Source organism: Scleropages formosus, chromosome 20, assembly GCF_900964775.1.
Source record: "Scleropages formosus chromosome 20, fSclFor1.1, whole genome shotgun sequence".
Taxonomy (NCBI): Eukaryota; Metazoa; Chordata; class Actinopteri; order Osteoglossiformes; family Osteoglossidae; genus Scleropages; species Scleropages formosus.
In genome coordinates this window covers 17,438,371-17,454,610 of record NC_041825.1, presented here as the reverse complement: position 1 = coordinate 17,454,610, position 16,240 = coordinate 17,438,371, and the positions used below count along the sequence as shown (strand labels likewise).

The window sequence follows — 16,240 nt, the reverse complement described above, 5'->3', positions numbered from 1 at the left end:
CGATCTGGGAAATCTTACTTCATCAAATAGCCAAGATAACAAAGCATGCTACATTACATCTCATGTGATCATCTGCACTAATTTTCCTTCCCTGTTGGCGGGAGTTAAGAGATGAATTCAGAAGCATGATGACACCCTCTACAACTTTCCAAGTCTACAGTATTCAAACCAACTCAGCATCTGCTCAAACAGAGAAACATCTAAAATGGTGGTTTTCACCTCCAATAATCCATCACGGGATTTCATCTGGAGCAGTAATGCCAGGTTGCTACAGAACAGTCCCAGAACTTTGTGCCCACATTGTACCAACATCAACCTGTCTGAAGGGTGGTCAAAGAGCCTACTGACTACCATGTTAGCGCTTTTATTAATTTATTCATTAACTGTAGAGAGCTCAACATATTGCAATGCAAATAACTATAACTTCATGGTAAGCATGACTTTCTGAGTTCTGTGAATTCAAGGTAGCAGAGATTATAAAATCCGATTCTATATCTTAGGAGAACCAACCTGAGTGAGTGAAAAATTATATACATATTTTGTTCAAATTTATTGTCAATAGCAAACGCAATGAGGCAGATTTCCAAACAGCCACTTGTAAACACACACACAAACCTGGTAGGCGGTGATGTAGGCCACCGCCAGCTGTGCCTGATCATAGAGCATCTTTTCAAAGTGAGGCACGTGCCATGAGGAGTCCGTGGAGTAGCGGTGGAAACCCTGCGAGAGAACAATGAAGACGAAGCAAAGAACAAAAAGGGGGGGGGGGGGAGTGTACACGTGAGTATCTGGGGAAAAAAAACATTCAGCTCAAAATGTAGAAATAAAAGTTAAATGTAAGAAGTAGTGGAAGAAAATCAGAAAAAGACAGAGAAAAAAAATATATATATATATTGTTGAATGTTTGGAACAGGTAAGAAAGGTTGGCTGTGGGAGGAAACCAAAAGCCTTCAGTGTATAGATGATGAGAATGGCTGTGCTATGAAACGAAAGCGGCCCTTCTCTAAAAGATAAGTGAAAATATAAATCTTAGACCACGAGACTTTTGGGCGATAGCAGAATGGGCACTTCTGAGTAACCCTATTACCCTTTACTATATCTGCCTTTGCACAATTTGATCTAAGTAAAACATAAAAATACAAAATCCAGTGGGGAACATAGAAGGACTACAAATTCCTCTAAAAGGCCATCCATTTTTAAGCAAAACATTTTTGATAGATTGTGCTACCTGAGCCACATGGTCGTGGATGCCACCAAGCGCCATCATGCGCATGGTGTGCAGAGCCATTCGCAGGGCCTCCGCACCCTCCGACGTTGACCGGTTTGTAGCCCAGAATGATATGAGGAAGATCAGGTTCACTGAGGAGGACAATATGCAAATCAGCATCTGACATGAGTCATGGCACCATGGACTTCTCTCTATAGAGAATAAAGACCTTTCCCAAGCATTACAAAAAAAAGGGAAAAAAACTGTATGCTCTTCATATCCACAATATAACAGCATGTTACTGCTGAAGCCAAGAAGTATGGTAGTACAAAAAGTTTCAGAAGAACTGGAAAAGATGGTAATCAGTGGTATATTCAAAAATTTTAGACTCAATCTGCCATATAGTGCTGATCTTATTTAACTGACCATATCGATGTACTTAATGAAATACTTGGTGCAGCTTACCTGGTGTGGGGAATTTGGGAGCATCCCTGAAGCCTCCATACTCTTCTTCATAGGAATGTGCCAGCTGCTGGAAGCACCTGTGGGCAACTTCAGGGGCAAGTGGGGGACCAACCCCGGGGCTGGCTGCAATAGCGGTGCCCTTCTTCAGGGCCTCAATGACCCGCTGACCGCTGGACTCCAGGGATGCTCTATTATTCTGCCACTAAGAAATAGGTGGGGAACAGAGAGAGGTATGAAGAGACATTAAGTGCTGTATGGAAATGCATTCAAGACTAAATGAAACCACTGTAAATACAGACAGTACCAACTGCATATTTGTACTGCAAGGAACTACAGTATAATACAGCAGTTATTCTTTCTGCAGCACGAGCAGAAGAGAGGTGTACCTGCTCTATGATTCGCAACAGTATGGTTTTCAGCCCAGGTCTGTGTCCAGTGTCCCTTGGTGGGAAGTATGTACCCCCAATAAAAGGCTGAAGGTCAGGGGTCAGCCACACACTCATTGGCCAGCCTCCACCCCCACTTGTAGCCTGAAAAAAAGGTAAACAAAGGCACTTAGCATAAATAGCTTGATTTTAGTAACCACCTAACTAGACCTTTCATTTATGCCAAAAACATGTTTTTTTTTTTCCACAGGAATAAAGGCACTTATTGATTATTTATTAGGTAAATCATTTACTGACTTTGCTGACCAACAGCTTAATTCAGTCATAGGTCTTACAGTAGGTAAAACTGAATATTCCAAAAAACAACAAAAAGTCCTTTTGTGTTCTCCTCAAGCAACCAGTGACTTTAGGTGGAACATAAGACCAGCTGGAATAAAAATTTCCAGAACAAGCACTTGGAGACGTTCCTCTGAAACAATACATTCTACACACTGTGCTGGTGTCCTACACTGACTGGACTGTTTCCACAGATAAGGTAAATGAAGGCTTTTTTCTAGTTAAACAATTTAACAATGGATTCTGAGTGTCTGTTTCGACTCAGACTGTTAACTTTCAGTATAGAATTCCAAAAGATTTGATTTGATTCTTTTGGAATCAGTGTAATTTATATAGTGATACAATGTATTAACTCTGCAATTTGACAGCATTCTTGGGTCGTAACACAAGGGCACAGAGCACTCATGACACTCATGTCTTAGGCCGATGAAAACCTGCACAAAGGTCATATAGACTTTGTCCACATCCGGTCGCTCCTCCCTGTCCACTTTGATGCAAACAAAGTTGTCACTAAGGATCCTGCCAATTTCGATGTCTTCAAAAGACTCTCTCTCCATAACATGACACCAATGACAGGTGGAGTAGCCCACTATGACAGAGAAAACAGAACATGAAAATACAAGAACACATATATTGGGGAGCAAATTACAATATTATTGACCTTTATCGGACACCAATATGACTGACAGTGTTAAGCAATCAACGTGACAATATTTTTTCCCATTTATACAGCAGAGTTTTCTTACTCTATCAATTCAGGCTATTTGTCTTCATTAAGGGTACAACAATCGGCGTGGGATTCAAATAAGGGACCTCAAGATTACAAGGACATATCCATAACCACAATACCAGCTGCTGCTCCCAGTATTATACTGGGAAATACTAGAAAAATATATAGAGTGAATACAATAGTAAATTTAAAAATACCATTAAAATGTGTTACCTGCACAGCAGTACACTGGCTTTCATATAGATGTGCATCATGCCACAAAACAGAAATAATCACCTGACAGAAATATAGGCTTATCTTCTTTCTTTGCCTTGTTGAAAGCCTCCTGTCCCCATGGAAACCTGAGGGTCAGGATATATGAGAAAATCTTAATAATGTCTTAACACTAAGGAAGACAGGAGAGTGCAGGAGGTGCTCTCACCAGTCCACAGGGTTATGTGCATGCTGTAGCAGGTAAGGTGATCGCTCCATGCTCAAGCGGTTGGTGTTTTGGTGGGCAGATCCCGGAGGTCCATCCAGTCCCTGGCCCCCAGATGCCATGCTGAAAGTGGCTCTACAACTGGTCCTATCAATGCAAATAAATGAAATTTACTCATTTTAAAGTTTACTGAAATAGTGCCTGTTAGAGGACTACAGGACTGCATTTTAGTGTGCGCATATTTGTGTACAAAAAAAAACTGTATCTGCACTGTACCTACATGAAATGCAAACATATATGGTAATATGCATTTACCTTATTTTTCTACCTGTGGTTAACTACTACTTATTAACTAACAGACTAAAAATTAAGCAGCCAGTGCATATCACTCAAAAATTTAAATGGCATTTGCTTTTAATAATAATTACATTTATTCATTTGGCATATTTCCTCCAAAGAGATGTACAAGTCATAGTACACAAAAGTGCATTTCACCAACAGATGGTGAGACAGATACACAACTCTTACACCCAAGTCCAATACTGCTGTTTTTGTGTGTTTACACTACATGAATAGCTGTAAATACAATTCACAGGAAGATAACTAACTGAACAAAGTATGACAGCACAGTGGTGGCACGGTGGCACAGCGAGTAGCATTGCTGTCTCACAGAGCCTGTGTGGTGTGAGAGGACGTAGGTTTGATCCCAGCTCAGTCTGTATGGAGTCTGCATGTTCTCCCCGTGCCTGTGTGGGTTTCCTCAGGGTGTTCTGGTTTCCTCCCATTGACATGCTGTTCAGGTTTCCCCCATAGTGTGTGAGTGACAGAGAGAGTGTGTTTCACCGCTGTATGGATGAGTGACCCTTTGCAAGTAGTGTATCTAGCAGTGTAAGTCACCTTGGTAAATAAGGTGTGTGGGCTGATAACACTACATTGAGTTCATTGGAAGTCATTTTGGAGAAAAGTGACAGGTAAATGAATCAATAATGATGACTATCAAAATAATAGTACCATTCTCACCTCTGAAAATTTACATCCCAGTTTCCTTCTGGCTTTTTTCCACACTTGTTTATAATTGCTGGTAGTTGATAAAACAAATACGCAGCTGTTAATACTATTACCAGTCACTCACCAGCCATAACTATTTATCCTAAGACAGGGTTGCAGTGGTTCGGAGCCCATTCCAGAAGCGTAAGATGCTAGACACCCAGATAGGAGCCTAGTCCATTGCAAGGCAAACACACACTTGGGGCAATTTAGAGTCATAAATTCACCAGAAGCAGATCTCTCTGGGTGGAACCCATATTATTATCATCATTATTATTATTATTGTTGTTATTATTATTATTATTATTATTAATAATAATAATAATAATAATAATAATAATAATAATAAATAGCATAGGACTGATAGTAATAGAGAGTGTGTTCCACTGATGAGTGATCCATTGTAAGTAGGATACAGCAAGCACTGTAAATCTCTTTGGTGAATAAGGTGTAGGTTAATAACACTGCATAAACAAAGTTTGTTGGAAGTAACGTTGGAGAAAAGCATCTGTTAATGTATAAAAGGAAATGTAATGATAATAATAAAGGAAAAATACTGTAATTTTTGTATGTCTCTGCACTAAGTGTTTCGATTCCTCGTAAGAAGCAATCCGCTGGAAAGGTCACAATACAAAAATAAACGTTACTGAACCGCATCTTAAATTGCATAATGGAAAGTGCTTATGCACAGTAACAATGAATAACTGAAAGTACAAGAAGGGGGGGGAGTGTGTGATGAGCCGCCCATGGCAACCGACCGGAACTCGCGGCTTCCAGAAAGCCACGACACCGGAAGTAAAACAATAAAAACAAACATCCGCAGCGACTAATTTGACCACTTTTACCCCTGTCGGGGTAATTTTCTCCTTCCCACGAATGTCTCTGGCCACCTTTGTACGAACGTGTCCGCGTCCTTTTATGCAACAGCTTAATAAATTCATACAGCCCGCTGTGGACACTTGAAATTCCGACTTCAATCCAACACAGCCGAAGCGAAGTTAAGACACTTGAATTGGCCAGTCTGCATTCTGCCAGCTGCTAGCCCGCTACTCTACTCGCCGTCGCCGTAACCCGGCCCACGGAAAATAACGTTTCACTGCGAACGTAGCGTCTTAAAGATGGCTGTGAAGGCTGATATTTTAATTAAATCTTCAAGATGGCCTCTTTGAGGAGGACTCACACAAGCCCAGAATTAAACCATGGCTGCACTGACTAACGCACGACGATCTCCCCAGAAGTCCAAAAAAAGTACAAACTTGGTTAGTGCACTGAGTGTGTGCTGCCACTGCTGTGACTGTCAGTGTCACATGTCGATTCCCCTCTTTTCGCCGCAACGACTGCTATTTCATGCCAGGTCCCAGTTTGCAGTCAAGCCTGGTCGCTTCGCCAGGCAGGCTTAGTAGTAGTGTGAACGCATTAAACTTAAAGCCAGAGTGTCCCCGCCTTGACGAACACGTCGAACCGGCTTGAACGCGGCAGCTCCTGTGCGTACGCACGGGCTCCTCACACACACACACACACCGCTGTCACAAAACTGTTCGCAGACACGTCGGTCCGGCGTTCAGTCAATAAAGGTGTCACGCACGGTGAGGCGGTTCCCGAAGCAGCTTCACAAACATCATGTTTAACATGTTCTGACGCAGTGGAGGTCGAGCCCGCAGCGCCGCTCGCCGCGACCGTTACCTGAGAACGTCCTGGGGGGTCCCCGCCGCGCTCGCGCCTCTGCTCGTCCGCGGGTGGGGCGCGCGACGCGCGGATCGCAGGCTCCGCTGTGGACCCGGGGCGCAGAGCCGGGAAAGGAAGCGGATCCAGGGCACTCGGATCATGCTGCGCGCGCTGCCTGCCGCCTGCGTAACGCGCACTCGCGCGCGCGAGCCGTTACCACACGATGGTACTGTGGGGTGCAGTCACGCGCGCTTGCCTCAACTGGACAAAGTTGGGACATTTGGACACCGCAGACATTTCCAGTCGCTTTTATTTCCTGCCCCATTCGCCCAAGGCCCCTTACAGTGTTAAATAAACCCTTGCTTGTAAAATAATTATAATCGACCCTTAGTGCAGAGCAAGGTATTCTAATTCTTATCAATCAACTCGATTTGAACCAATAACTTTCACATTACAAAGGAATGGTCTCCAACGCAGTGCTGCCCTCCGCCTAGCTCAGTTTGCATTTTCAACCTCGTCGTGTGTCCACATTTCTGATATTTTATCAGCTGGGTGTATTAATTCTTCTCCGAGTCTTTATTGAGAAGGCACTGCTATATAACGACGCAAGAATAACAGCCGATTATGAAGACGGGAGCAGCCAGACGTATCATAGTTCTTTTTGACCCGTCTTTACGTTACAGAGTACAATCTGATTTTTACCGCAGCTGAATGGGACAGAATGCTGAATTTAAAATATTTCACCCATACATTCACTTATTGTTGTCATTTGCTGCGATGGCACAGTGAGTTTAGCCGGGTCCTGGTCTCTGGTGGGTCTGGGGTTCGAGTCCCGCTTGGGGTGTCTTGTGACGGACTGACATCCCATCCTGGTTGTGTCCCTTCCCCCTGGCCTTGCGCCCAGTGCTGCCAGGTTAGGCTTCAGCTTGTCGTGACCCCCCCCCCTTGGGACAAGCGGTTTCAGACAATGTGTGTGTGTAAGACGGCTGGTACCTTAGTAGTTACTGCTGTTGTTTTTTGACCCAGAGGTGGCAGGTTTGATTCCCAACTCCAGTTGAAGTGCCCTTCCTTGAACAAAGTACTTACCCTAAATTGCCTGGCTTTATAAATGGGTAAACCGTTATCAGCATCTTAACATCCTTTCCACCTGGTGCGTCAGACATCTCCGCACGCGTAGCTGCCTGCCTGTCGGACATCTCTTCGTGGATATATGATCGCCACCGCCAACTCAACCTCTCCAGAACAGAGATTCTTTACCTCCCAGCTGGTCTGTCCTCCTGTCATGACCTCTCGATCAAACTGGACAACTCACTCTTTTCGCCTAGCTCCTTTCTCTGCACTGGCTTCCTACAGCTGCCCGAATCAAATTCAAAACCCTGGTTACTGCATACAAACGCATCAATAGAACTGCTCCCAGCTACAAGACTTAATCAACCGCTACGCCCCAGCCAGGCCCCTTCGCTCATCTACTTCTGCTCCCTTGGTGGTCCCGCCCACGAAAGGCAAAGCTCGGAGGTTCTCGGTTCTGGGTCCGTTGTGGTGAAATGACCTTCCCCTGTCACTCAGAACTGCAGAAACTCTGTCTGTTTTCAAGAAGGGTCTGAAAACCCACCTTTTCCAGATCCACTTCGCCCAAGATCTCTTCAGACCATCTATGGAGTAACTGTTCACGCATCGTAACTCCAGAAGCATCCCCAGATACAACCTTTATTTCAGCCATTACTCTGGTATTGTACTGCTCATTTGTGTATCTTATAATACTTAATAAAAAGAAAAAATTTAAAAAAAAAATTGGTGTGGGTATCGGGATTTGTCTGTGTTTTATGCACCTATTTGAACGATGAACCTCGGTGCAACAAGCGGTTGGGAACAAATTAGGTTTGCTTGAGACTGTCGTGTCTGCGACTATGTCTCTTTCTCTCAATGTAATGCATAAATTGTACTTTTGCTGAGATGTACGTCGCATTGGACAAAAGCGTCTGCTAAATGATTAAATGTAAATATAAATGTAAACATTGTAAGATGCTTTTGATCAAAGTGTCAGTTAAATGAATAAATGTAATGACACCTGTGAAAATCCCCCCCGTTTTCAGGAAGCGCTTGTCCAGTACAGGGTCACAATGGTGCAAAGTGTAGGGTGTGAGACAGAACAGCAGTCCATCACAAGGCACACAGAGACACACACATGGAAAGGGCAATTTATAGTGACATATTAACCTGGAGCAAATATTTGTGAAGTATAAATGCAATAATGTTTTTGTTGTACCACTTTCGGGATATGAGAAGCAACTGAAAACAGCACACACTAAATGCACAGAGACCACATCGCAGTGCAGATCACATCCAAGATCTACACTATGATGTGGTGTGAAATAATATTTGCCCCTTTGGAAATTATATCTATTTCTGCCTTTTTTTGCATTCAATTTTATGATTTTGTCATTTGTAAGAGTTTATGAATGGAGCCTGGGCAGCACTGCTGCCTCCCAGCACTGTATTGTTCACGTGTGGGTTTCAACAGTCAGTGCGGAGTTTGCGTGATCCTTGTGTGTGTTTCTTCGGATGCTCTGGTTTCCTCCCACGGTCCAAAGACGTGCAGATTAGGTGAACTGGCAGTGCTAAATTGCCCATAGTGTGTGAGTATGTTCATGAGTGTGTGTGTTTGGCTACCTTGGGATGGACTGACGTCCAGTCTAGGGTGCACCCCCCTCTGCCTTGTACCCAGTGATTCCAGGATAGGCTCCAGACAAGATGGATGGAAAATATGATTTTATTATATGTAGTTTTCTATACCTCAGAAGAAATTATTTTCCCTAAAACTTGTACAATCTTTACTTATTTTCTTAGAAAGTACTACAGAGTGGGGGGGTGTGGTGGTACAGTGGGTTGGACCAGGTCCTACTTTCTGGTGGGTCTGGGGTTCAAGTCCTGGTTGGGGTGCCTTGCAGTGGACTAATGTCCCGTCCTGGGTGTGTCCTCTCCCCCTCTAGCCTTACGCCCTGTGTTGCCAGGTTAGGCTCCAGCTCCCTGTGACCCCCCATATGGGACAAGTGGTTGTGTGTGTGTGTGTGTACACACACTACAGAGTTGTTTCCATTAATATAACTAGGTATAGCAAAAGGATAATGAAATCATGTAACTTTCTCTCCACTGGTTTGGATGCTTAAATAAAATGGAAATTATTTTTTCAGCGAAGGGGGGTGCTGTGGTGCAGTGGGTTGGACCGGGTCCTGCTCTTCTGTGGGTCTGCGGTTCGAGTCCCGCTTGGGGTGCCTTGCGACGGACTGGCGTCCTGTCCTGGGTGTGTCCCCTCCCCCTCCGGCCTTATGCCCTGTGTTGCCGGGTAGGCTCCGGTTCCCTGTGACCCTGTATGGGACGTGTGTGTGTGTGTGTGTGTGTGTGTGTGTATTTTTTCAGCCTCTTTTGTAAGTCTGCTAAGTTTTTTATTTAAATATCAACACTGAGTGCAAAACTCACTTTGCATCATCATTCTCCAAGTGGACCAAGTAAGATTTCATGTTATTTTACCATTATTAATGTTTAATATTTTAAACATTACAATGAGTAAAGTGAATTAGATGTGACTGTATTGCGACCAGGAATGACAACAGATAACATGTTAGATTATTTATGATGCTTTATTGGTTTCACTGGTACATCCCAATACAGACATATGTTACATTTCAAATTTCAGCATGATTAGGCAGACTTGGCCAGACCCACCATGCGATTGGATCTGTCAAAGATAGAATAGTACTCTCTGATGAAGACGTCACCCAGGATCCACAGATTGGAGTCGCTGCCACTAAAACCAGTGCGGCAGCCATAATATGTAGACTGTAAAAACAGATCATTTAAAGGTAGTCATATGTTGACAGTAAAAATGAGACATTTAAACAGACAAGCAAAAATAAGTGCTTTTTTCCTCTTTGTTGATGAATAAGTTTGTCATACGCTGGTGATGTCCATGCTATAGGCTTCAATTAAATAAATTTGGCTAGGTAATCCATGGCATACGCAGGTTTGATCTAAATGGTAACGCTCACCTGACGGACGTAGGTAGAGGCTGGAATGGTGAAGGAGTATCCATTAATGTTGAAGCTGATGTCTGGCATGCTCTGGATGTTGTTACAGTTGACCACAGCCTGAGAAAATAAAAAGGATCCTTCAAGTTAAAAAAAGCTTCTGCCATGACAAGTAACAACATATGATACCACTGAGCCATTTACAATATTGTCATGTAAGTTGTATGACAAATTATTGTGTAGAAGAATTTTTACTGATCAGTTCTTAGGACCTGTCTTTCAAATTTAATTGCTCATGATAGAAATATGTAGACAAAAGTCCAGTGACTCAAGCAAATAGGTTTTTTCTTTGCATCTTGCCATGAGTGTGACACTTCCCAATTTCCATCTCTGACAACACTTAGTGTTTTATTACTAAATCAATGCATAATTCGACTTACATCTCCATTATTTACTGTGGCTCCGACCCACTGATTCATGTTGTTAATATCTGCAGCTGGGCCAACGAGAAGGGAAGTACCAGTGTCCACGATAGCCTGGCAACCGCCATTGCAAGCAATGACGTTTCCATTGATGGTAACACTGAAAGGGAAACCGCAGTTAGATCGAAGCCGTGCAAAAACATAGCTGTTGTCATAGCTATCATTATATTATGTAGCTATCATTATCACTTTATGATCATAGCTTCCAGTAGGATGGATGCAGTTCTAGTGGCATTTTAATCCATGTACTTTTCTTACGTTTGTCAGCTCATGAAGAATGTCACTAATCAGAGCTGTGATCACTTCTTTCTGAACAAGTACACCTATTTCCAAATGAAAATATTTGTAACAGGTGAAATTAAGGGGCGAATATACAGTACAGACTTCTTAGAGGCTATTGTGATTCGTATGGCGTGGTGGTGTTTGAAGAAGGAAGGGATCCGTGTAGTTGAAGGCAGAAATGGGTGGGGGGAGTGGAATACACATGCCTCTCCATGGTGATTTGCCAGTAGGTCTCAGAGGACAGGGGAATCCAGGCAATCTGCCCAGTGTAATAAGAGGAGTCAATTCCACCCAAGGTCAGCATACTGCCACTCTGGGAATTGCTTGGGAAGGAAGATAAACAAATATTGATATGCTGTCCTATTTCATGTCCACATGGCAATTATTGAACGTTAACACTGGAGACCTTTGCCTTCTGGATAAAGAGCTATCAGATTTTCTCGGCATTATATTATTATGCATTTGTACCCTGCTAATTCAAGGTTAAATTCAACTACTTTCTGTTATTAGATGTTTAGATCTCGCTGTTGACTGGAATAGTGTGGCTTACCACTTGGCCATAGTCTGAAATCAAAAGTATTTACCTGGTCAGGTAGACTGAGAACAAATCTTGAGACAACAGACCCTCTGCTATCATGTTGTCAAAGACGGGGGTGGCACCAGAGCTAGAGATGCTGGCAAAAGCCAGACCCAGAATGCCATCAGCAACCATATGGGCCATGAAAGGGGCCTCAGTCTGGCTCAACCCAAACATCTGGTTGGTGTCAACGATACTAGCAACCTGGGAGGAAGTGCACCATTAGCGTACAATGCAGGGCTCGTTGCTCCTTTAAATCGCCCGCTCTAAAATCTGATTCAGCCGTACTGACATGATATTCAAAATGTACATTTAATGTGAATGGACGGTTCAGGTAAATTGCCTAGTATTATCATCATTACACTGAGCACCTTTTATGAAGTACATGGTCATGAGGATGCTGCAGAACAACTGATTACTGACTCTTAAAACTTTCATCACTTTTTAAAATCACATACTGTAAAAAAGTAAGTGTTTATTTCACTGTAGAATTATCGCATAGGATAAAGATTTTATCGGCCAAATGTTTTCACTCCCGGGTTCTCACCCGAACGGTGTCGTATGCCAGGGAGCCGGTCATGCTGCCAGTTCCGTACTGGATGGAGAGGCTTTTCCCTGCCCACTTGAAGGTGGAGGACTGTCTAGGGTCGAACTTCTGGTGGTTCTCTGAAAATCAGTAGCGTACGAAGAAGTCATTTTCATTTAATGTGCGTTTTACGTAGAGCTGTGTGCGCCTTGTCCCCCACAACAGTAAGACTCACTACAGGTACATATTCACGAAGAGCACACATTATCACAGCAACGAAACACTTTTTGCCTCCTGGATGGTAATCTGCCATACGTACGGCACGCCTGGCTGGAGCAGTAGACAGAAGGTACCCACAGATTGGAGGACCCAGTGTCAAAGATGACTTTGAAAGACTGGGGAGGAGTGCCGATGGAAATGACGCCGTAGTAGGACAGCTGCATGATGGGAGAGAAAAAATGTGGTCACTATTCAACCTGAGTGTATATATAGGAGTTGTTCTGCATTGAGGTCCGCAATGGATATTTACTAAAAGTCTCTTGACATACTAGTTTTGGTGGCAACTAAGCTGTAATGGTACTAGTTGGAATTTTAAAATGCCATATTTTCCTTGTTGCAACCAGGTTTTAGTGTAACACTGGGTGTTTTCAATCGTTTTCCAGTGAGTTGTCATGAGAATAATGCACACACACACACACACACACACACACACACACACACACACACACACGCAGCTTGTCTCAAGCAGGGTCGAGGCGAGCCAGAACCTAACCCAGCAACACAAGGGCAGAAGGCTGGAGGGGGAGGGGACACACCCAGGATGGGACGCCAGTCCATCACAAGGCACCCTAACCAGGATTCGCCCTCCAGAGCCCAACAGAGAGCAGGCCCTGACCAAACCATCTGCGCCACTGCACCCCTCATGACAATAATGTGTTTTGTGAAATCCATGTAAAACCAAGAATTTTGAATTGAATTCAGTGTAATGTCTCAGATACCACTGGTTATGCCTTTTGAATGATATGTTATTCATACATTTCTGAAATACTAGCGAAATGGAGAGTTTGACAGTAGTGTGTTTAGGCTCACATCGGCATCATTGGTCATGGGCTCGTCGGCAGCAGCAAAGCTGGAATCAAACTTGGCCATGGGGTTGTAGGGGTATTTTTGCCTGAAGTCCTCCCACAGGCCTTTCTCCTCCATAGTCTCCCTGACAGTCTTGCCCTTGATCAGAGGGACCCTGAGATGCACAGATTAAACAGCAGGTCACACAGGTCTGCGAAAGGTTGATGGGGTAATCCAGAGTTAGCAATCACAACAGAGGAAATTAAAACCAGTGCCTTTGACTTTGCCAAGAGTTCAGCATAAATGGCTTTGAATATATTTATGACAGTGTTCATCAGTGGGATCCAAGTGAGAAGACTACGGCTGTGGGTTTGCCTGTTTCAGAATTGATGGTACATGTTTTTAATGTGCTGTTCACTTTTTAAAATGTCTGTGTGGAGTTTGCATGTTCTCCCCATGTCTGCGTGGGTTTCCTCCGGGTGCTCTGGTTTCCTCCCACAATCCAAAGACATGCTGTTCAGGTTCACCCCTAGTGTGTGAGTGACAGAGAGAGTGTGTTCCACTGATGTATGGATGAGTGACCCATGTAAGTAGTGTATCTAGCAGTGTAAGTTACCTTGGTGAATAAGGTGTGTGGGCTGAAAACACTACATAGTATCCATTGTAAGTCAGTTTGGAGAAAAGCATTTGCTAAGTAAATAAATGTAAGTTTAAATGTAAATGTAAAAAGTCAGTATGCAATTAGCAGTGCTGCAGTAACATGAAAAATATATTTAATTACAAAATTGTGCAAACCCACCTCCGCCCCCCCCCACAAAATAATTTTATTATTTAATGAATGGAATAAAAATGGATGAAACCAGCTGCGTAACAACTTGCCAGGTACTAGCACTCCTTGTTATCCCATTAAGTGCACCTCCGTCGTGCATAGTCCGTTTTCGTGTGTGTGTAGTCTGTGTACCTTCTGCTCTTATTTGTGATGTTTAGTGTTCTGGGAGAAACCGTGTAAGATTGTGTAAAGAGTCTTGATCCCGATTTTGATTTATTACGATCTGTACATTAAGTATGTATAGCTACTCTCGAACACTGTGCTTGTTGGTGTTTTGGAAAGTAATCAGAGGTTCACCTACTTGTGCTGGCACTCGGACAGTGCCACCATGGCAAGGAGGACGACGGCCCACTTCATCCTGTCTGCTTTGCTCGTCTCACGGCCGCTTCTTTTCGGTGGTTGAAGGAAAGCATGCAGCTGTAACAGGACGGGGCCCTTTTATACAGATGGACCACCAGCTCTACCCCCTCTTTTTTATCTTGGAGATAAGGAAACACATGGAAACTTAAAGATATGTGTCGATAAGTAATGGAATAATAATGACACGTACTTTTCAACAATGTCATTGAGATAATTCAACCGAACTTGCAGTGGCTTTTGAGGAAGAAAGCGAGTGAATGCTTCACTTTTTTAATTAACCGCTCGGTTGGGTTAAATCAGGTATATCTGAGGTCCTCGTAAAATGGAAAATTAGACAAACTCCCGTTCGCATCAGATTTAATTTCGCCGTCCTGCTGTAGAGGCAGCCAACTTTCATGACAGCATTTTAACAGCAGTGTGTTTCCTTCAATATGTAGGCAGCTGCGAAACAAGTTTTTAAAGTCTGAGACAGGCCCCTCAAGATATTCAGAGTTATTTATGAATTTTCGTTTTATCTCGGTATCCTACCGGCGTTGGCTTACGTGATTACATGAAAGTATTTTCATGGATTTTGGATACTGTATTTAAAAACATATCAGAAGAAACAGGGCTTAACATGGATCTTTGCAGTACCGTCATTGTACCAAGCTAAGGAACAGTAAAGCCTAGCATTGCTGTTTTTATTTTTTTAAATTAGACCCGGACCCCAGTGATTCGCTGTAACAATATTGCCACTCTGTTAGGTAGTGAAAAGAGGACAATCAGCTGCCAGGACTGACACTTACCATATGGTCAGTAGATTGATACCATAGAGTCCTTTATTTTTAATTAAGAATTGTAATATGTAATAATTATATGCAATTTGCTTTAATAATCCTGAGTGAAAAATGGCCAATAATATCTGCAATCTTCAGTGAACACTGGAAATGTTTTATTCATCACATCTCTTTTTATCAAACGTTATGAATCATACAAGCTCTCATATAAAGTTTTCTGCTAGTGACAGCCTGCTTTTTTATTCTGCGGTGCTGTGGTCCCATACTCACAGTTTTTAATTTATTTTTTATTTCATCATACATTTCTAAATTTGCACGTCATTGGACATTTCCCTGTAAAGTATGTATGCCTACATGTTCTTTTGTTATTGCTCGATAAAAACATTTTATCAGGCCACAGCTAATCTTAATTGTCCGTTCAAACGTTAACATTAAACGTACCTGTTTGTTTGCTAAAACAACTGAGTCCTTGTTATCAGGGTTAACTTTGCTTTAGCTTTATCTTAAATGAATTAAAACTTTGCAGAAGTTCCTTCAAGTGGCGGTCAGAAGGTTCGTTCCACACTCTTTCACCGACCGCACATTTGTTTATGTACGGAAACATGCAAGTAGCACTAAATATTTCAGTGAACGCAGAGATCGGAAGTATATCAGAGACTGGATCACATTAAAATTAAAATATCAATTTAAGACAGCATTTTGACAGCTGTTTAAATTACTTTAAAACCGTAGTCTTTTTTTTTTTTCAGGATTCAACTTTTATTCTCCACTCAGAGGATAAATTATTTTGGAGCTGAACACAGATGACTTTACACAAATACTAGTTTTTGAATATTGTAAAATTGTCGCTTAGCTGAAGAAATGAAACTCGTTAAGCAAAAAACTGAGAATGAAAATGTCAGCTTTTTTATTGAGAAAATATGTTTAGGAAGTGTGCTACATTGTAATACATGTGAAAAGAAAGGCACCGACTAAAGTATAAACATTGTCTACACGTACTCTGATCTTACGTATTCAACTTGGTGAAATAACTTCAAGTTTTGTCCCACATTTTCAAATGTTCA

The 16,240-nt window shown here is 42.6% G+C and overlaps 2 protein-coding genes across 3 annotated transcripts in view; both read right to left on the bottom strand.

The window, feature by feature from the left end:
• spata20 (spermatogenesis associated 20) overlaps positions 1-6,455 on the bottom strand; it is a 39,014-nt gene extending 32,559 nt beyond the window's left edge. The window contains exons 1-8 of one of the 2 annotated variants that reach the window (XM_029246680.1): positions 6,273-6,455; positions 3,546-3,689; positions 3,401-3,465; positions 2,829-2,983; positions 2,059-2,202; positions 1,673-1,874; positions 1,229-1,359; positions 616-720 (exon numbers count right to left, since the gene is read on the bottom strand). In XM_029246680.1, the coding sequence (XP_029102513.1) occupies positions 616-720; positions 1,229-1,359; positions 1,673-1,874; positions 2,059-2,202; positions 2,829-2,983; positions 3,401-3,465; positions 3,546-3,689; positions 6,273-6,415 (1,089 nt within the window). In that variant the 5' untranslated portion in view covers positions 6,416-6,455. Of the gene's footprint in view, positions 1-615; positions 721-1,228; positions 1,360-1,672; positions 1,875-2,058; positions 2,203-2,828; positions 2,984-3,400; positions 3,466-3,545; positions 3,690-6,110; positions 6,249-6,272 lie in introns of those variants that run through there. The other variant, XM_018761924.2, reaches the window with a different exon arrangement.
• Positions 6,456-9,953: 3,498 nt separating this feature from the next.
• Positions 9,954-14,397, bottom strand: LOC108939906 (pepsin A-like). Its single transcript, XM_018761569.1, has 9 exons — positions 14,342-14,397; positions 13,236-13,386; positions 12,466-12,583; positions 12,168-12,286; positions 11,628-11,824; positions 11,250-11,366; positions 10,720-10,861; positions 10,301-10,399; positions 9,954-10,091 (listed from the first exon to the last, which is right to left on the bottom strand). Exons 1-9 carry the CDS (start codon positions 14,395-14,397, stop codon positions 9,954-9,956), a joined length of 1,137 nt encoding a protein of 378 aa, XP_018617085.1.
• Between the last annotated feature and the right edge of the window lie 1,843 nt (positions 14,398-16,240).